We start from the raw sequence: 21,354 nt of genomic DNA, 5'->3' as shown, positions 1-21,354 counted from the left end.
TGGATGATATTTTAAACATTGAAGATCTCTTTCAGCAGAAGTTATATCATGTCCATGTATGTCCCCTTTACAGACATGTTTTCTGTGAAGGGAAGCAGCAGTGTTCGAACTATGCCGAGATTTTCGGGGGGGTCCCATTTTTCTCTCGGGGGGGGGGGGGGGGCGCTTGCTCTTGCGCTTGACTTGACTGATATTTTAGAGACCCCCCAACATTTCCCAAATCATGTTTTCGGGGGATCTCGTGTCAGTTTCAGGGGGTCTCGGATCCCCCGAGTCCCCCCGTAGTTCGGACACTGGGAAGCAGCATATTCTTTTGTTGCCTATAAAGGATTTAGGCTTAGAGAGTTTTTTAATAAGAAGAAGGGGATAAGATCAGATTCAGAATATGAGTCATAACTAGAACACTTATGTGAATGTAAACACACTCTGACATAGTTCCTGAAATGCTGAGTTCATTTTGTATACATTATTTATAATGTATTATTATATATTGTAATGTATTCCTCACACATCATTTAATTGACAGGGTATGCTTGATGAACATGCATGATTTAGTTGTGAATGGATGAACAAGAGATAAATTATAGGCTGCGATCAGATGTTTAAAGAGCACTAAATGTAAGCTGATGTTGCAATGAGAGTGTAGATTCTTATACATTTTTACAATTACTTTGTGGAGTAAAATGGAGTATACCCTGCAGAAACCTATATTCCAGCTAATTGTATAATGACTGGGTGCTCCCTTTTTGATCCAATGGTATTATTTCAATTAAATGTTAATATGTCTGCAATGTGAGTTTATTTTTAGTTTTCGTGCAGTGAGACTTACTGCAGTTGTTAATCTAATATTTATATTTAAAAGAATGTGAACATTGCTGAACATGAATAGGGGTTTCTTTAGGGATTCAAATCGGCCAGAAGAGGAGTTTTTTGGTGCGTTTCCCTGCCAACGACGTTGTATGACGTATGACGCTCGCAGCCGAGCAAATCCAGCCTACACACAGCCCTGTTCATTTCCAGGCCGGGTAGAATCCCAGCAACAACGCCGCGATCGGTTAAAGATTGGGCTTTCAATCGCCATCCATCCTTTGAATTTACAACATTTTGTGGAAATATATCACTGTCACTGATCAGAAGATACACTAAGTCTTTGAATCGGTAAGTTATGGATGCGATTGGTTGTGTTAAATCTCAAGTTTTTCCTGTCTTCTCCGCTGCCCAGTTTTATTGTTGCTTTGTTCTGGGCAGCAGCCATTTTTAATCGCCTTGTCCTACATTCCCATCGCTGTGGTGAAACCGATTTGAAATTATACACGAACTGTTGAAATTGTTTGCGTAGGTCCGAGTGTTTTATTGTTATTTACAACAAAAAAAACGGGTGTGATATAATCCCAAGCACACATGCAACTGCTCTAAAAATCCCCGGCCTTTCAGAGTTGTTATGGGAACTCTAGACTAGAGTTAAACGGGATTGCCGTTTCGCTAGTTTTCGAACAAGCTGTGTCTGTTGAGGCTAGCTTATGCTAAGTAAGAACACTTTGATGTATTTCTGCGTGTTATCGTGGATACTCAGAAACGTATCTATATAAATATATGCAGCTCTGCAAGACCTTGGCCATGTTTACATAGCCATTTTTACTTGAGCCACCAGCTAGCATATTTTACTAGTGATAGTTAGCTTCTCAAGTTATGGTCCTTTTGACGATTTAGTTGTTGCGTTGCAATTAAGGTAAAGGTGTATTATTTGTTTGTTCAATTGACAAAAATCTGTTTTGATTAATGTTTCTAGTTGTAATAGACTTGTGTTTTTGTTTTCGTGCGGCGGAACTGTATGGTCTCGGCTGCTTGTGCTTGAATTAGCATTAGCTTCCAATGAGGTAACAACACCTACAAATAACGTGAGAGAGGTCAAACAATATAAATTAAAAACAATATATCTTGGTATGATGTTATCCTGCTATAGTTAAAAAATATATTATACTCATAACATGCGCCTTTCTCAACTGGCTGTCTGACAGAAATGCCGTTTAAAATGCAATCAAAGGTTGTATAATGTTAGCTGTCATATCGTTAGCTTGCATTTGCGACACAACGTGAAGTAACTAACGTACACAAAATTACTTTGGCTAATTTGCCATTAAGTGGTTATTGTACAACTTCTAAAGGAATTAATAAAAGGGAATTGCATGATCTGTTTTATTTGTTGGCTTAATAGACCTAGGTGGACAGATATTTGTCTCGGTAAAACGCCTATGCGGAGCTTTAACCCGAGCGGCCTTCGAGACCTACGTTAGGTGTTATTTTCTGGTACTCGACTGAAACGACAATATTTATTCGTTTACAAAAACATCATAATAGCAGCTGTGGTTTTGCGCCACAACTAACCTTATATAATCGAAACGTAAACAGTTAGACCACACAGTGTTAACGCTTTGTGTAGCCTTCTTTTCACATACAGCACATGAAGCCACAATTACCGTTAACCAACAAGGATCTGTTTGGTCGTTTATCACAACATTTAACTAGAGAAAAACACATTTTGGGGTGTGCACTCGATTTAATAACTATTTTTGTAACCAATGATAAAAATAATAACAACAAGCTCTAGAATAGGAAGCTCTTTTGTCACTGCTATTGTTAGAAAGTGTTTGCAGCCACTTGACTTGTGTGTCAGTAATTTACTTCAATAATTATATATAGATTAACAATAATAAAACAGTAAAGCCCCCATTATTTTTGAAATATTTCATCCAGTGTCAGAACAAAAGGTTTCCTGTCGCCCTAAATATGAGCTCAATTTGTGAGTCAGTTAATTCTTGTTATATTTTTGTAATGTCTTTCAGAATTCTGTTTGCACTAATTGTATTATCACATTAGCGTTAACAAGAAGTTGGTCAGTCATACTTAATTTTGCTAAAATATTGGGTTACACATGTCAAATTAAATCTCAATGTGGTAACAAGCCATGAAGATGATTGAATTGATGATTTAACAAATCTGATACTTTTGGAACATTCAGAATAATGTCTGAGGTATTAGTTTTTATCACAGCAATGCAGTGCTGTTTGTAGGTATGTGCTCAAAACATCACAAGTCCTACATGAGGAACTGAGCCGGTTATACATGTTGCAGTTTCTGCACTCAGGTCTGGATATGTAATCCAAAAAAACTCAAGTTGAAGTTTGACAGCAAACAAAGACATGGAGAAATTCACCTTTTTTTTCAAATGTGAAATCAAGATAAACATGTTTGTTCAACACAAGACATTATTTTTATTTGCCGATGATGCCTGCTCCAATCCATGTTAACCGTGATCAGAGCATTCTTTTTTTCTTCATAAAACTGTGATGTTGCTGAAGTTGCAGTTGAACTGCTTATGATCGCTGTGTGGCAAAGGACCCTGATGAACGGAAGCACTAGCACCGACAAAGGGTGACTGAACCACCTCACATTGGCTTACATCTTTTGTTAAATGTTGCACATGAAACAATGGCAAACACTTAACACGGCACCCATCTGACCACCATATACGTGTTGCACCTGTAACAAAATATGTTTCTACCATAAAAATTATCCATCCATAGTTACAGTTAAAAGTCAATCTGATTTAACTCATAGGCTCACATTACAAACTAGAGCGTAATTCAACATTTGGAGATGTTGCTTTGCATTCCTCTAATTGGTTTGCAGGGCATGTGATTGTGAAATACTTATTTAATGGGTTGACTAAATATAAAAAAAATCTCTATGGTAACCACTGCAGATTAATGCTTTTCGGTCACTACAAACTACACCACTCCATCAGTGCTGCACATTGAGCTAACACTAAGGGCGATGGCCGGCCACAGAAGCATAACGGTGAATCAATGGTGTCCTGAAATACAATGCCAAATTGAAAGTTGCCATGAACTGGAGATACATTTTACCCCAAGTTTATTCATTTGTAATGACATAAATAACACAAACATGAATCGCATAGTTGCATACTTCTTTTATTCTTTTAGAACAAAAAGACAAACCAAAGCTTTAATCACGATTTGCTTTTATGCAGCAAAGATGTTTTTACATGAGTTTTTTTTCCCCAAAAAATGTTTTATATTTGGGTTCAATATTCTTTTCATGTCAGAATCAAAAAAATATTTGAAAATCTAGATACTGTTGAACCTCACAAGGACATAAATAAACACCCCACTCCCTTATGTTTGAAATAGTTTTCCTACATTAAGTTCTTCACTGACATTTCTTCTCCTGTTGTCTTTGTAGAATCAGAAAGCACTAGAAAGAGGCGCAAACAAAAATTTCCATACTCGATGACATTACATCGCAATGTCCGATCGTTTGGGGCAAATAACCAAGTCCAAGGATGGGAAAAGCAAGTATTCCACACTCAGCCTATTTGACAAGTACACGGGAAAATCAATAGAAACTCAGAAAAACGCAGGTACGTTGAAATTTTGGGTTTCTCTATTCAATATCCTATTACTTTGTTTACGTCTGTTACCAATTTTCAATCCTTTGTTAATCTCTACTCCCCTCGCTTCCCCCACCTGTGAATTTTCTCCCAGTAGTTCCGCGACATGGCTTGCAGAGTCTTGGCAAAGTGGCCGCAGCCCGGCGCATGCCCCCACCTGCTCACCTGCCGAGTTTGAAGTCCGAAAACAAAGGAAACGATCCCAACGTGATTATTGTGCCGAAAGACGGTACAGGATGGGCGAACAAGCAGGAACAACCCGATCAAAAGAGGTACGGAGAGTACCGTTAAACAATACAAACTGTCCTCTCGCTTTATTATATCAACCATTCTGCCACAAGTCATTATTTTGTATTTAGCTATGATGTTGTTATGCACTGCAGCTTTTACATTTGTAATTTCAATCATAAAGATATATGCTGTAGGGCATTCAAAGAAAACAAGCTTCACTGGGCGCATCAGGAAGGTGCATTCTAAGATTCAGCATCAAGAAAAAGTACAGCTAATCTTCGATTGATGATGATTTGAGAGAGTTGATAGATTTACACCTGCCTGGAGGTCGAGTCTTCAGTAAAGACTTGTATCTCTTTTGTGCTCATGCCTTGCTTAAGGGAATTCACCACATTTAATTAAACCAAGCGTTTTCTTTTTTTCATTCTCTGTAGTTCTATTGCATCGACACCACAGCTGCCGGAGTTGCAGCCACAGCTGGCTTCACAGAAATCTGTCTCCAATCTTCAGAAGCCCTCACCAATAGCGAACCAGGAGGTGTGTATGTGAAGCGATGGTTGTGTTTAACATGGATGTATTCTTGCTTAATTTGACCATCAGGAATGTTTTCTTTAAGTGATCTTCGCTAAGCCCTACTTGCAAATGCAAGTCTAGTGCGCGTTTCCTTTAACTATATAAAAACGTTTTTAAATGTGACCAAACTATTGAAGTAAAAAATCAAAACCGTTTGGTAAGGTATAATTCTTAGTATTCTTAGAAAGCAATTGTCTTTGCAAGTTGGAAACACATTTTTTTCTTGCAAGCTACAGAGGAGGATGCCAGTCTGATTTTAAGTTCCAGTTATTCTATTCTGCTTCACACGGATCAACTGACATCCCTTACAACAATACTTTTTACATTGTTTTGTCAGTAAAAAAATACTTATTCAAGGTCTTAAAGATAAACAGGAAAAACTGTAAGAATTAGATATGTAATCTGTTGTCTTCATTTCCACAGAACGGAAACGCAGGTGGACCAAAACAATGGGCCCTGCTAAATGGAAAGGCAGTAGAGCAAGATGGTGAGTCCTTCAGCTCTACCTGTAGTGTGGTGTCTTTCAAATTAAAATGACTTCTGATTGTCATCCCCATATTGCATTCGTACATCATTCTTTGCATATGTCAGACAACCATTTCCCTTTTATGACACTTTCTTTTCATTGACAACATCAGGTTTAAGGGCCTCAAACCGACTTCAGCCCTTCTCTCACGAGGAATTTCCCACGCTGAAGGCAGCTGGAGAACAGGACAGGGCTGGCAAGGAAAGAAGCGGCTTCGATCCGTCGTATGGGCCCGGACCAAGCCTCCGCCCCCAGAGTAAGTCTTAACTCTTGAGAATTGACTGGCAGTCTCATAAATAAGATCTGCTGGCAGGAAGATTGTTCAATTCGTGGCACGATTTTTGACTGTCTGAAATCTCCCCCTCCCCACTTGAAGATGTGACGAGCTGGAGGGAAGGTGGTGGCAGGAACCTCCAGCCCTCGTCTCTGACCCTCGGCCTGCCAGCTGATCCTGAGGGTAAAATCACTGCCCTAGGGGAGATTGGCACCCCTCCCGCCACATCTCACCCCCCCTCTGCCATCGGCACAACCTCCTCTAGTGTAGTGACGGCTCAGTCCCCAGTCCTTGACCCCAAGGAGCCTTCACTACGACCCGCCCAGCCTGTCCGCAGAACAACCGTCCCTACTGCTCTGCAGTACCAGCTTCACCACACTTCCACTGCTGTCTACCATGACATGTTGCCTGCATTTGTAAGTACAATATGAATCATTCAAACCTTTAGAAAAAGACAATATTCTTGTACAAAAACAGCTGTTGGATATAGCCAGACAGCTTAAATCCCTCTTTGTGTTCTGTATTACAAACATTTTGTATCCTCCTGCTGTTTTCAGATGTGCACTAAAGACACACGTGAAGCCCCAGGTACAGACCATGTTCCCACCACTGTGGCAGCCCCGGCACGATTTGAGAGCAAACCCACTTTTAGACAGAACTACCCTAAACCTGAACTTGCCAAGTAAGTGCATTGACAATTTGAGAGCTTTTATCCATTTCTGTGGTCGTTGGAACGAGAGGCATTTGATGTTTTGCAGTTGCTAATTGGTCTTTCTGTCTAATTGCAGTGGGGATGTGAGAAGAGAGAATCGCTTTGCCCGGGCTGCACCTCGACTCTCTTCTCAGCCCATCCGGAGGCCTGGGGAAAGACCACAGCGCCCAGCCATCATTAATCCAGACGATCTGAAGGATCTGGATGAGCTTGACCATGACTGCGAGGATGGATGGGCCGGTCAGTATTTCTTAGTTGTGTAACTTCCTCCATTGGCCTCCTGTAAGAGGTCAGATAAAAGACTACAACATGAACATGGGGAAAATAGTAATCACATATGCATAACATTTAATCAGTTTACATTAAATTAAAACCAGTGTTAAAGATCTGCATTATATTAAGTGATGTTACTCTTATGGGATTACATGGCTCAACCAAATCACTGAAGCAATTGTGTGTGCATTTATTAGACAAGTATGATGTGTTTGGGCGTAAATGCTCAGGACAGAGCTAGGTGTCTTTTATGGTCATAAAAGTAATATTATAACATGTCTGAGAGCATGCAAGTGGATACCAATACCTGTTTCCATACGTAACTGCTGCTGACTGTTGTCTTGTTGTTCTTACAGGACTTCACGAAGAAGTTGATTATAGTGAGAAGCTTAAGTTCAGTGATGACGAAGAAGACCACTCCGGTGAAAAAAAGAGGATGTGGTGAGATTTCTTTCCTAAATAAGTTTAAATTCTTCTTTTGACATCATTTAAAGGACTCCTGGTTTAATTTGGATGTTTAACTTCTTAGGACTGAATGGGAGAGGGAGAGAGAGATCCTGCGTGACTGCCAATCCTCTCTTAGTTCAGGCGAGGTGCCTTATCCCCAGGAGGGCCCCTGAGGAGAGCTATTCCTACCAACATCACCACCTCGAGCCTCCCCGAAAGACTAACGGCAGATTTCTCCCTGCAGACGCCCCGGTAACCACACACTATGCAGAACCTATGCTGTGTTTTTCGACGTCCCTCCTCTGAGATTATGTTAAAACGGCATCTTGTTCTTTTATCCCTCTGACTGTCGAGGGAAGGCAACAATACAGAGCATTTGAATAGTGTTGTACCTTTACACACCCTCGAGTGAGACGGTCATGAATTGGCAGAGATGACCTTGCAGTAACCATAGAGATACCTTCCTGACTACTTTTCAATTGCTTGGCAACTGAAAATGACATGTCAGGCAAAATAGAAACACACCGTATACCCGTCAGATGAATCCCCTCAAATAATCTACAAATATAATATTTAATATTTCTCTTTTGCTAAACGAGTCTTTGAGGCTTTTAAATTGTCGTTTCAAGCAGATAGTCTTATCAGATAATGCAATCCTCAAGCACCTTGAGAAAATGTGTTGTTAAAGTGTGCTACACAAATACAATATATTATTATTATTATTATTAATAATTTAAGGTATCCTAAAGACCTTTTGGTTTGAGGTGCATTTTTAACCCTTAAGTATGGATCTGGCCTGACCCTAGTTGCTTATCATCATGTCATGTTTCAATAATTAAAGGAAATGCAACTTCTTTTATACACTTTTCTTAGAAGTTTTAAATGATCAAATCAGGAATGTACTGCCGTGGAAAAAAGTGAGACAACTGCAGCATTATCACTTTCTCTTGTTTTATTATTTATAGGTATATCTTTGAGTTCAATCATTTTTATTTTTATTTTATTCTCTAAACTATTGACAATTTTCCTCTGTTTTGAAATTCAACAGACACTGGAATGGCTGCCATAAATGTAGAGATAAAGATTTAAGAACAATTTGGAGTGGAGCTGTGTATATACCTCCCCCTTACACTGTCCCTGTTTCATCTCTAGGTCCAGCCGAAAATCCAAGGTGAGCCACTGTCTGACCAGGACGATCCCCAGCGCCACTCCCAGGCTCCAGCTAGGGCCAAGTATGTGTCACCCGAGCTGTCTGAGGCTGTTGAGAGGGCACGCAAACGTCGGGAGGAGGAAGAGAGGCGTGCCCGGGAGGAACGTCTGGCCGCCTGCGCTGAAAAACTGAAAAGGCTGGATGAGAAGTTTGGGAAAATTGAAAGGCAGACGTCAAGGACAGAGGAAGGCCAGAAAGAGGTAGAGGGCAAAGAAGTGCCACTATCCCCTGATAGAGAACCGAGTAAGGGCCATCATGAGAACTGGCAGTACAGCACAAAAGGTGAAACATAATCGAAAGCAGACTTTCACTTTTAGGGTTACAGGTTGAATAGGCAGGTTATAATCGCACTTTTCTAAGCATGTGTTGTGATCGACCGATTTCCAGATGGAATCGAGGTTTCCCAAGACAACTCTCCTGTCCAGAGTTACCGTGAGGAACCTGCCCTCTCCAACTATCATGCCAGTGAGGATGATGTTCAGGAGCCCTCCTCCCCCCCAGGAGACTACAGCGGACGTCATGCCTCCAAGCCCATCCCACCTCGCTTTCAAAAGCAGCAGCAGCAGCCGCTGCAGCACCATCAGCAGCAGCAGGTGAGCACCATCTGATTCCACTTCTAACCCATTAAAGTCTTAATCCCAGACTAATGCGTCAATGTATTAGAGTCTGCTTTAGAGTAGAGGTCTTTTAGAGTTCATGGTAGCGGGGTTTTTTCAACGTTTTAGGCCTTCATGCAAACAGCCTTGTGAAGAGTGTTAACCTACTTGTTTTTTGATTTGATTTGGCTATTGTTAATTATTTGGGAGCTAATGTCATTTGGTTATCTCGCAGATAAGAGACCTTTTTCACTTCATTTGTGGCTGTTGAGAAGTGAATGATAAATTCCACTGCTTCCGCTTACTGTCAAATTGCCCTTTCTCCCGAGTCACAATGTTTGCTTTGAGAAAGGATGATTACACCCCCCCCCCCCCCTCTATGGTAATTTTTTGCTTTCTCAGAGAACAATTACTGTGATGATGCATGAGGAGTGAAACATGGAAGTTCAAATAAGTCACAGTTTTCACGAAATTGATCTTCCGTCCATGATGTAAATGATCATTTCTTGCTCAGAACAGCTTAAATCTCTTGTGTTAGAGGTGAATGTGGAATTAAAGGAAATGGCTCTAATGCATGTTAAAACGTTGAATTTAATCTAAGAAGACTGACCTCTTGACTCAAATATTGTCTTCAGTGGAAAGTTATTTTCACACAGAGCAAGTACTGTGGATTATCTCCACCGTCTCTTAAACGTGTATTCCCTGTACACAATCCACAGGAACAGGTATACAAGATGCAGCACTGGCAGCAGTCCGGTCACCCTGCACCTTCTGGCTCAAGCCACAGCCAGCGGGGTTACTACCCCCCGCATGTCCTCGGGTTTGATCCCCGCTGGATGATGATGCCGCCTTTCATGGATCCCCGCATGACCCAAGGACGATCTCCTGTGGACTACTACCCCGGTGCTGTTCACTCTTCAGGTGAGCAATAACTCAATAAAAGGAGGGCACAATGTCCAAGGATTTTATTCAGGAAAAAATGTGAAACTGTAATTTGTTTACAGCAGGAATGATGAAACCCATGATGCATCAAGACCATCTGAACAGCCCTGGTTCTGATGAGGGATGCCATCCTAACCTGCACCAAGAGAGAAGAGCCCCTTCCACTGAGCCTTACCCTATGTGGAACCAAGATGGCTACCCCTTGCGCAGCTTCACTCCACCTTACCAGAGACAGCATGAAAGCTCAGAAAGTGGCCAGCCAGATGACAGGTACGTTACTGTGTGTTTAAAATAAAAGAGCCTGTTAATCTTTTGTGATGTGATTAAAATCCCTCAAACCTGCCTCAACAGCTTTATTTCTGTCTAAACCCCTGAATTGTGCCCGAAGCCCCTCGTGGTTTTTGCCATTCTTTCTATTTTTTTGTATCTTCTTTGTTTTCCACAGAAGTGATATGGCTGGCACCCAACAAGACTCTTATGAAGAGAGGGCCAATGAGGGCTTGACCCACCCCCAAGATGATATCCACCATCATGCTTACAAGAGCCGAGGCCTAGACAGAGAACACCATGAGCAAGGCTTGCTGACTACCGCAAAGAGCCACACCTTAAATCATGCAGATGTTGATTACCAAAAACAAGACTCTAGAGACAAGCACCTGAAAGACGGCTCTGAGTCTCACGATGAGACCTTAGACGGCTCCAAGGACAACTGGAAAAGAGATGGAGGTCAGAAACAAGACGGAGGACTCAACAGTGCACAGAGCCAGTGGTCCGAATCCGCTTCCAGTAGTAGTGTAAGTCAGCCATCTGAAAGCAGTGGGCGCACCTTGACTCGCAGAACTGGGCCCATCAAGAAACCAGTACTGAAGGCTCTCAAAGTGGAAGACAAGGAGAATGAGAAGCCCAAACCAGAGCCTGAGGAAAAACCTGTCCCTTACCGCCTGGAAAAAGAAGTCCTTACTAATGTCTACGACTTGAAAAAAGATAACCAGCCTGCCATCAACAGGCGGTCGGCCTCACCGGTCGTTGAGAAACAGCCCGAAGAGAGGCACCGCCAGTCCCCAGCTCCCATCAAAACAGAAAGACCTCTGAGCACACACAGTGAGGACTCTCCAAAGGAGAACCCCTGGGACAGCGGCAAGAGCCAGTCCCCTAGAGATGTCAGCCAGGAAAATCGGGATTCCCAGGCACCGCGGAGAAATAACTGGATCTTCATCGATGAAGAGCAGGCCTTTGGTGGAGTCCGGGGAACAGGGCGGGGCCGCAGTCGAGGCTTTAGGGAGTTCAGCTCAAGAGGTGGAAGCCGCGGTGGCCGAGGCGGAGACAATCTCAGAGGGGCCTTTAACAATAATAACAACAGCAGCGGGGCCCAGCGCACCGGCAGAGGCAGAGCAACACCCAGGGACATGGTCAAGGTGGAGGAGTTCCAGAGGGGGAAGCCCCGCAGGAGAAATGTAAGCGAGACCTTGAGCGAAGCCTCTGAGTATGAGGAGCTTCCCAAGAGGCGCCGCCAAAAGGGATCTGAAAATGGAGAAGGTTACACAGAGTCTGGAGAAGTCCGAAAGGCTGATCGAGACTCTTGGAGATCCAACAAGGTCTACACAGATGAACAGGCAGCCCCAGATTCTAGAGACAAGGCCAAGGCCAGCAGGGGCTTTGGAGGTCGCACGCTGCCTCCCAGGCTGAACACCACTGGAGGCTACAGTCGGGGCTTTGGAGGACCCAGGGACATTTCTACATGGAGGGGCCGTGGGCCCCAGTTTAACAGCACTGGTGGCTCCATGCAAGAAAATGGTTATAGTCCTGGAGGTGAGGCAACTTACTCCCGCAGACCCCCTGTCGACCGCGAGGCTCTGAAGTACCCTCCTAAATTCACGGGCTCCTTCATGGAAAATGGCACCGAGGAGCGTGAAGGAGAATATTACTTTGACAATGAGAACCCCGACCGACAGATGTTACGAAGACGCCGTCCCCCCCGTCAAGACAAGCCTCCACGCTTCCGCCGTCTCCAACAGGAACGGGAGCCCGGCTCAAACCAGTGGGCAAGTGATGAGTACATCAACGGAGAGTTTACAAACCCCTGGCCTGGCCGCCCCAAAGGCAGTGGGGAAGAAAACTGGCCCAGTGGCCACTACTCTGGCGGGCGCCCCCCCGTCCAGCATGGTCAGACCGAGGAATGGGAGACGGGATCAGAAAACAGCGACATTGGGGACTGGAGAGAGAAGCGAGTCGGAGCTGGAGGCCCGCCGCCACAAGGACATGGGGATATTCCCTCAGACTCGGGCCACGGAGAACCAGGCTCTGGAGAAAAGAGGGAACTTTGCAAGAGAAGTTTCTCCAGCCAGAGACCACTGGTGGAAAGGCAGAACAGGAAAGGAGAGCCCTCACTGCTGGAAGCAAGCAAGATGGCGCGTGCACCTGATAATCCCCCCACCTCCTCCAACAGGAGTGACAGTTGGCAGAACGGAGGGAGTTCTTGTAAGAGGTGAGGAAATAACTTCAAGTTGAAGTAGTTGTCCTTTACCCATATGTATTGCTACTTTCCCTCCTATTGAACAAAGCATGGGGTACTGAGTGCAGATTGTCCCAGATGAGGTTGAGCTCAGTTTCATCCTCTAGATGAATGTTGGAAAGACCCGCGCCTGACAGGAGGATTGGCTACTAATACTGTAGATATTGCACAGCATCCCTCCTGAGCTTGAATTTGATTTCATCCTTTGTCTTCTCCCTCTTGTCTTCTGTAGTCATTTCTGAATGGAATTGGCTTCCTGTAAGGTCTATACTTGATACCTGCTTTTTGCCAATGTGTTCACATTTATTTTTTGAATATCAGAATACCAAATTAGAAACTCTCTCTCCCTCTTCCTGTTTTTCAGCAGGAGCCCAGATGAGTCGGTCTACAGCATAGAGCAGCCAGACGAGAGGGAGCCCATTGAGCCATCAGGCAAGAAACTAGAGAAGGAGCTGAAGCAGGGACCGATCAAAACCGACATCGTTGAATCTCTGTCCCAGTATGAGCTCAGCAGCTACCAAGGTGAGTCAAATGTTTTAAATGTAACTTTTGTGTTCTCCATGTTGATAGAAATTAAATGTTCTTAGGCGATACTGTTGCCCATCTGCTAGTAATAGAACATAGACTTTTGGTTTTACTACATTTGTTCGGTAGATTCTGATACTGATCTCATTTAAGCTATATAAAAAAAAAACGTACTTGGAAAAAGGTGAATTGCACTCGTTACCTGCGGCAAATAACTTTTGTCCTTGATCCCATGTCTGTCTGTAGTTGAGGGCGATCCTGGGGGCCAAATGTCAAATTCAGATGGATACCAGGATGCCTTGTCCAAAAAGCAAAGGCGCCCGCAGGAAGATGATAGGAGGAGGAAGGAACAGGCTGCTGCCGTAAGTTGACCTTTGCTCAAGAGTTATGCCATCAAAGAGCATTCAATTTGTAGTTTATTAAGTTTTCCTCATTTTTTTGTTTTTAGGTTCCGGTGAAGAACAGGACAATCGCTTCCAAGATACCGCCACGCTTCGCCAAAAAGCAGGGAAGCCTGGGACTTGAACAACCCGAGGAAACACTTTCTTCCAACAACCTGGGAACTGAAATCTGGGAGACCAACAGCTCAGGTAGCTGACAACTACAACTTTGTGCCGATGCTTTTGTTCTGGATATTTCTTCTCTGCTATATATTGAAATGTGCATTCATAGTTTAAATATCACTCTGTTTTTCAAGACGAAGCTTTTTCTGCTTATGAACAATTGTACATTTTCACAAGGCTTTCTCTTGAATGGATGTTGTGTGGAAAAGGACTCATTGATTGCATTCATTTCTATTTTTAGCTCTTTCAGTACAGTCCTCAGGTGGAGACTCGTGGACTAAACAGGTGTCTTACACTGGGAGCGAGCCCAACTCTGAGGTAGTGTGCGCTCTATTTCTGCAGTTAAAACGTATATTTTTTAATCCTTGTATATATTTTCTGCCTTCTATTATTGAATAACAAATTGCCGCTGCTGAATTAACTAGAGAAACATGCCAATTATTCCCTATTCTTCTTCCTTCCCAGGACTCTGATGCTGGCCCAGAGCAGAGTAAAGAACAGCACAAGCCCGGGCCAATCGGAAATGAGCGCTCCCTGAAGCACCGCAAGGGATCAGAAGGTGTTGATCGGCTGGAAGGTGGCCCAATCACTCCGGTCAATGGTGTGGACCTCCATGTGGACACTGTGCTGCCTGTGCCTCCTATTGAGTTTGGTGTCAGTGCCAAAGACTCTGATTTCAGCCTACCACCGGGATCCGTCCCAGTGCCCGTGTCCAACCCTGTCAACAAGCTTCAGGACGTACTCACCACCCATGTGAGTGATTTAAACATGACTTTTTATGGGGTTTTGTGAATAAAACAAGTAGTGGGATCAGTGAAAAGTTTGACGTGACAATTACCACAGGAATCTGTAATACAGTTCTTCATATCTTTTAAATTAGAATGTGTTTTTCTTGCTTAAAAACAAGAGATATTGACTAATTCAATCTGAACTTTGGTTTGTTTTTACACAGACGGCTCTTAATCAGAGTATCCCTATGCTGCGTTCCAACCATCTCCAGCCAGGGATCAACCTCAACCCCATCTCCTTCCCCAGCGCTGACCTCACTCTCAAGGTATTTCAATTCCAAGCGAATGTACACAGAGCTTTATTTTTCATTCAAATAGGAGATAAGGAAAGTCTATTTATGGACATAAATAAACACGATAAAAAGGAAGAAAGAGACTGTGTTATTCAAATATGCGAATTCATTTTTAAATGTTTATTTTCCTTCAGATGGAGTCGGCACGTAAGGCGTGGGAGAACTCCCAGTCCCTCCCCGAGCAGGGCTCTCCTGGCGGAGGCGTTTCAGGTGTTCAGCCGCCCTGCAGCGTGGGCTCATCCAGCGGTGTCAGCTACAGTTCCTTTGGAGGAGTTTCAATGCCCCCCATGCCTGTGGCTTCAGTAGCACCTTCCATGTCCATGCAGGGTAAAACTGAGTTTCCTTTCCTCTAATTGATGGTGGCTTTTTCCATGAGGGAGACTAACAGCCTGTCTTTATCCCCTCTCTAGGTAATCATATTCCCCCGTTGTATCTGGATGGTCATGTTTTCCCTAGCCAGCCCCGCCTTGTTCCTCCCAACATGACCCAGCAGCAGACCTACCAACAGGTAGACAGATAAACACACACACAATCTGAGGCATGTTTGTCCATCAGCAGAATCCTCATTGTGTTTTTTTTAATTTCTATCCACCCATTCAGGCGGCCGCAGCCCAGCAGATCCCAATGTCTCTGCACACGTCTCTTCAGGCTCAGGCTCAGTTGGGGCTCCGTGGAGGTCTCCCTGTCTCTCAGTCCCAAGAGATGTTCAACTCTATTACCCCTTTCAGGTACGCCCCCTTAGTTCATCATGGATTTCTTAAATGAGCTTTTCTTTATTATAACCTGGTTCATGAATGCAGCCCCACCCTGTAGTCTAATATGTTGTTCTGTCACTCTCTATGCTTCGTCCTCATGTCAGGTCCCAAGTTTACATGCACCCCAACCTGTCCCAGCCCAGCCCCATGGTGCTGTCGGGCGGCGGCCCTCTGAAGGGGCCCTACTCTGCTTTCCCTGGCATGCAGCCCTCTGACATGGTGAAGACACAGTCAGGCTCACACTACCAGCCTATGAACGGCAGCCAGCAGCTAGTTTATGAGAACCAGATGAATCAGGGGCCCGGTATGGGATCATCCCAGCTGATGGACTCTCAGCTCATCCAGGTCAGTGGAGCTCTGTACACTGCAGCTCAGATACTGCATTCTTATTGATGCTGGTCAGATTTCAAACTGATACATTTACTTGCACATAAAAACCTAGAGAATACTCGCCTACATAGATTTATACTGTTCCTTTTTTAAACAACAGTATTAACAGTACAACTTGTTTTCACTAGGTGACCATGCCCCTGCCGGGCTCTCAGCTGCGCTATGGCTCCGCTCAGCAGCATCTCATCCTCCCACAGTCCATCCAGCTGCAGCAGGGACAGAACCTGTCCGTCGGGGGCCCACGCCGAATGATGCCCCCTGGCTCCCAGGCCACGGTGATGACTGGCAGCAGAGAGGTGTGACTTACTGACCTTTATGTTTTTCAACCAAACAGTATCGATCCATCATTGGGTACCATGACTGTTTTTGTGCAATAACAGTTGTCGTTCTCGTTCCCTTACTCTCAGGGCTCGCAGATGGAAATGAAAGGCTTCCAGTTCTCTGATAAGCCCAATCATTCCCAGGGCATGTCCGGGGGCTCCTACAGGTGAGCAGAAATGATTTGTGTAAATAATGGAATGCAGCGGTCTAAAAAGTGGAGGTTTGCTGTGAGACATGGTTCATCAGCGATGCAGTAAATGATCTAAAAATCTTTTATTATCTTCCCTCTTCTCGACAGGCCTGGATCTGCCAGCCCCAGTGGGAAGCCCTCTGGTCCCGGGGGCCAAATGGGCCCTCTGCCTACACATTTTGCTCAACAGGTATTTCACTTTTAAAATGATCACAACTCAATTTAAAAAAATATATATATATATATATATATATTTTTAAATCAGGGCATTATTATTCAAGTGCCAATGAATGAGGTTTAAGGCCTTTGAGTTGTTACATTTTCTGAAGTCTAACAGCTGCTGTTAAAAAGGGCTTTCATGGCCATCTCAAAGATATTCTCCAGGCTTCACGGATTGGTTAAATGCATCGACATATAATACAACCATGAGATGCAGTTAAAGAATCAAGCCTGTGACTGAATTCAAGAATTTGGACCAACATTTAAAAATGTACTCCTACAATATACATTACTGGTATCCTAATTGTGTTTTCATTTATTCCCTCCCCCCTCCCCTACTCTCCATGGATAAATAGGTCCCAAATGCTCAGGGCAGCATGGTGATGCACATGCGGCCCCCCACCACTGGCCCTTTCCCCAACCCCATACAGAGACCAGTCATGCAGGTCAACAAACCTGTCATCATCCGCCCCCCCCCTTACCCCAACCCTGGCCGTGACCTCTCCCACTCCACCCCTCCCTTGGTCCCTGAGCCCCCTATTAAAGGGCCAGAGGATGGCATGAAGGTGAGCCACCCACTGTAAATATAGGTAATTTAATTTTTTCAATTTTCTTTTTCAATATTTGCATTGTGTGTGTTGTGTATTCTCTTGGTGTGTGACTTTGACTTTAAGGGTATATTTGTACGTATCCGAGAGGTTTGATAGGATACATGTGTTGCTCTCACAATGATCTAGGACAGTATCATTCTACACTGTTGATAATGATGTCATTCTAACTAAACTGTTCTATGAAAATCAGTCAGAATACTTGTTTAAAATAATTATTCGGAAATAATTAAGTGATGACTTGTATATCTTAATAAAATGTGAATAAATGTTGGATTTTTGGACAATCTATAGCTGATGAAAGTAAGAATTGTACAAATGAAAAGTTTATAATGTCTTGCGTCCAATTTGTGATATTGGGTATTAATAATTATCTCTGTATTGTTGTGTTCATGGTACCTGAGCATTAGATGTTATTTTAGGTAGAAATATGCCCCATGACACTGTTAAACTGATCCATTAAAAAACGAAAAGCTAACAATACTTTGAGGTGAATCATTCACTGGTGTAGTAACATCTACAATTTTAAGAAAATCATCTAATGCCTGTTTAGCATTTGGAATTCTTAGCTGATAGCTGAGCATAAGCCTTGAGCTATCAACCAAATCCAAATGCATGCATACCTGTATAGTTTTCCATGCACTGCTGTAGGTCTCTGTAGGTAACTCTGCCTTTTCTTTGTGCAGAATAAAACCATGCGAGAAGTGCGTAAGGCAGTGGGTGAGGGCAAGACACCATCCGGGGGAATGACCAGCAAACTCCAGGAGCCCCTACCCCCCACAGGGCAAGCCAAACCAGCACGCACTGGAGCCATCAAACCCCAGGCTGTCAAAGTAGAGGAGAGCAAGGCATAACAATGGACCTTAAAATCCTCATCAGCGCTCAGCCTGCCAACACAAGCCCCTTGACATCGCCTGAGCCTCTTAAGACCACCTTATCCCGAGGCGCCATGGCAAGGGGTATACATGCAGACATCATAATTACCCCTCTTGAACTGTCAGAACTGGACACTTGTTTCACACAACGTATAGAGATATATAAATATATATAAATATATATACATAGACACACACAGTCTTTTAAGCAGATCTCTTCAAGGTCCTCTTTAATTTATTATTAGTCACTTTTAAGGGGAGATTGATAAAGAGAAAAAGATATTTCTGTTTTTTTGTGTTTCTCTTCAAGGTGTGGAAAACAAAAATGGCCGACTCAGAAAGAGGGCCCATTTTTTTCATACCATTTTTGCCAAACTGTATTTACTCCCTCTTTATGGACTGTAACCGTTAAGACAAGACAGACACTTGATACAACTCACTATGAGAAGCTATGTCGGTTAACATTTTTAAACATATTTGAAAAGAAGTGGGGCACTTTTTGTCATTTTTCATTAGCATTTTTGCTGGTTAAAAATAATGTTCATTCCTGCTTTGGTAAAGGACTCCTTTTAAACCCCGAAAAAAAAATCATTGCATGTCACCATGGCAAAAGCTCAAGCGCATCACCCTAGAAATGCATCTTCTGGGGTTCTTCACCCAACACAAAAACTTTGGTGAAACTGTTCAGATTTTTCTTAAAACTCTGTTCTTTGCTTTTACATTCTGTCGCTCTCTTCTGTATGTAAATTGAAAGGTCAAAGGTGGACGTTTTACCAAAATCATGTTTTTTCCATGGGAACTTCACTGGCTTTGATACAGCGTGTGCATGTGATGTGCTGAACGTGTAAACTTGCGGGACTTCTTAGAACAGAGCAACATTTCACAACGTCATGATTTTTACATCCCTCGGTCTGGGGCTTTTAGCTTTCTTCTTTAAAGGCTCTTAAAAAACTTAAATGTCTAATTCTGTTAAAATCCCACTTCAGTGTTGTGGGGACTTGTGAATAAACATTCATCATCATTTGATAATTCAGCATCTGGTCTCTGAGGTGGCACTAGCAATAAATGCAGCCTAAATATAATCACAATCAGGGTCCAAATAAAACATTGTTTTCTGTTAGAAGCTAATGATCACGAATGGGGGGCGTATACCATTGCTTGAGGAATTAAAATGCGATATTTGCTTAAGCTTTTTTTGTGAAAACTGCAGTTCCAGTGGCCTACGAAGGACTTTTAAAGTGGTGTTCTATTTGAAAATGTGAAGCTGTTGGAATCATTTATCTTGTTCTTTTTGTAATGGACACTCATTTTGAAACTCACAATGCCAATGTCCTAACTGGTTAAATGTTACTGCTTACCATAACGCTCCACGACACTACAAAATGTTGCAATTTATCTTTGACAGTGTTTCACTGGTATATATGTATATGCATTCTTATCTGTACAGTTGAGCCTTGTCAGCGAGGGGAGTCATAAACCCACATTTCATTTTAGATATTGTGACACTATAATTGATTTAACGATAAACAGGTCACTCTTCAGAATGGACTGCTTTCACTTGTTGATAGGTTTATCTGGCTTGGAGTGTTTTTGCTTCTTATCCCTTACTGCAAAAGATCTTGACGCTTCTCATCACTGTACCCGCACCAATATGTTGCCCCAACCTTTTTTTTGTTTTTGTACTTTTAGGATGCATATATTTCATTTTGTCAAAGGACCAGTGCTTTCGACAGCTGATCCAGCATTTTATTTATCCTACCTGATCTTTATCCTTTCAGATATTTGGTCATTACTCTCCCTTGTTAAAAAAAAGAGCTTATTGAAAGAAAAAGAAATAAAGCAGTTGTGATTTCTTAAATGTACTGTTGATTCTGTATTCTCACTTTGTCATATTAAAATCATGCATCAACTGGGGAAATGATTTTAGGCTGTGTCCAGCACAATCATGGAAAAAAACTGACCACACAAATGTTTTTATCATTTGTGACGCAAGAAAAAGCTTTTCCTTCAGGCACCTGAGCACTGCGAGTCCAGTGGCCAGTGGCTACAATTAATGTGTACACCATCCTCAAGCAAGCATTTCAACATTAAAACATTTTCTTTGTATTAAAACATTTAGTTTGCATAAACAAGGCTTGCATTGTTGTGCAATGAAACCATTACTCCATGTAGAAAATACTTTATAGATTTGCATGGTTTCGTAACGGAGATGGTCTTTTTACATTTTTACAGTTGAAAAAAAACGTTTAAATGAAAAGCCAGTTCAAGGTATGAAATAAACGTAATGAGCCACCACTACTAAATTACTTTTTTTTATCCACGGTGTTATCGAGTGATATTATAACAATGTATTATTGCATTTTTATTGGTGCGGAAACTTCATTATCGGATCACATTTTATCGTAAAAGCACAAAAACATGCAACGTGACGTCAGAAATTCCCGAGATTTCTGCAGGACTGAAGGAACGTGTCTGGACAAAGAAAGTGTTCTTCTGTAGCAGCGGGTGGAGGAAGCCTTGTTCTGTACCAGAGGATTTATTTGCGTTGGACAGGCTCCGAGCATTTTTAGAGATCTTAGAAGGTAATTTCACTTCTGTTTTTAACTGTATCCCCCCCACCTGCCGTAGTAACTTTGAGTTTGGTAAAGTTAGAAAGATATCCAACTTGACTCGAAAACAAATCGCTTTTATTACACAAACAAAGTCTCTGATCATATGTAGCATGACAAGCTACAAACTTAATTATGATTAAAGCCAAATTGCGTTCTCCTTCGAGCTGGATACATTGGTCTCTATCTGCAGCCAGAGGAGAGACGTGCGCAGCTACGCCAAAAAAGACAATAGCCTACTACCATAATATTTAATTACTTCCCTGTATTCAATGCAGTCAAGTACTACCAAATTCACTTGACACAATAATTTATGATATTTTCTTGTGTAAAATTTGCTTTTGCATAACTTTGGTGAATATTTCTCCGGTAGGCTGCAATACCCAACGTCCCTAGGCTAGTGCTACCAAAATCCCGTTATAACGTCTGAAAAGTGGGTAATAACAAAGTA

The 21,354-nt window shown here is 42.7% G+C and overlaps 1 protein-coding gene across 1 annotated transcript; it reads left to right on the top strand.

Moving 5' to 3' along the window:
• Window positions 1-1,011: 1,011 nt before the first annotated feature.
• Window positions 1,012-20,212, top strand: prrc2b (proline-rich coiled-coil 2B). The gene is given in 32 exon segments (XM_063889420.1): window positions 1,012-1,158; window positions 4,264-4,441; window positions 4,566-4,743; window positions 5,137-5,239; window positions 5,699-5,762; window positions 5,914-6,057; window positions 6,178-6,491; window positions 6,633-6,757; window positions 6,864-7,027; window positions 7,417-7,501; window positions 7,590-7,671; window positions 7,673-7,759; window positions 8,660-8,999; window positions 9,105-9,310; window positions 10,033-10,234; window positions 10,318-10,525; window positions 10,701-12,740; window positions 13,132-13,289; window positions 13,539-13,654; window positions 13,741-13,882; window positions 14,097-14,173; window positions 14,321-14,608; window positions 14,808-14,909; window positions 15,071-15,263; window positions 15,347-15,444; window positions 15,537-15,664; window positions 15,796-16,036; window positions 16,210-16,377; window positions 16,489-16,568; window positions 16,701-16,782; window positions 17,168-17,377; window positions 18,106-20,212. Coding segments are annotated over 31 exon segments (6,708 nt in total). The 5' UTR covers window positions 1,012-1,158; window positions 4,264-4,326; the 3' UTR covers window positions 18,274-20,212.
• Window positions 20,213-21,354: the final 1,142 nt, after the last annotated feature.

This window comes from Eleginops maclovinus, chromosome 8 (assembly GCF_036324505.1).
Source record: "Eleginops maclovinus isolate JMC-PN-2008 ecotype Puerto Natales chromosome 8, JC_Emac_rtc_rv5, whole genome shotgun sequence".
In the NCBI taxonomy this organism is placed as follows: Eukaryota; Metazoa; Chordata; class Actinopteri; order Perciformes; family Eleginopidae; genus Eleginops; species Eleginops maclovinus.
The sequence above is the reverse complement of the archived record's forward strand: the minus strand, read 5'-3'. Positions and strand labels throughout refer to the sequence as shown.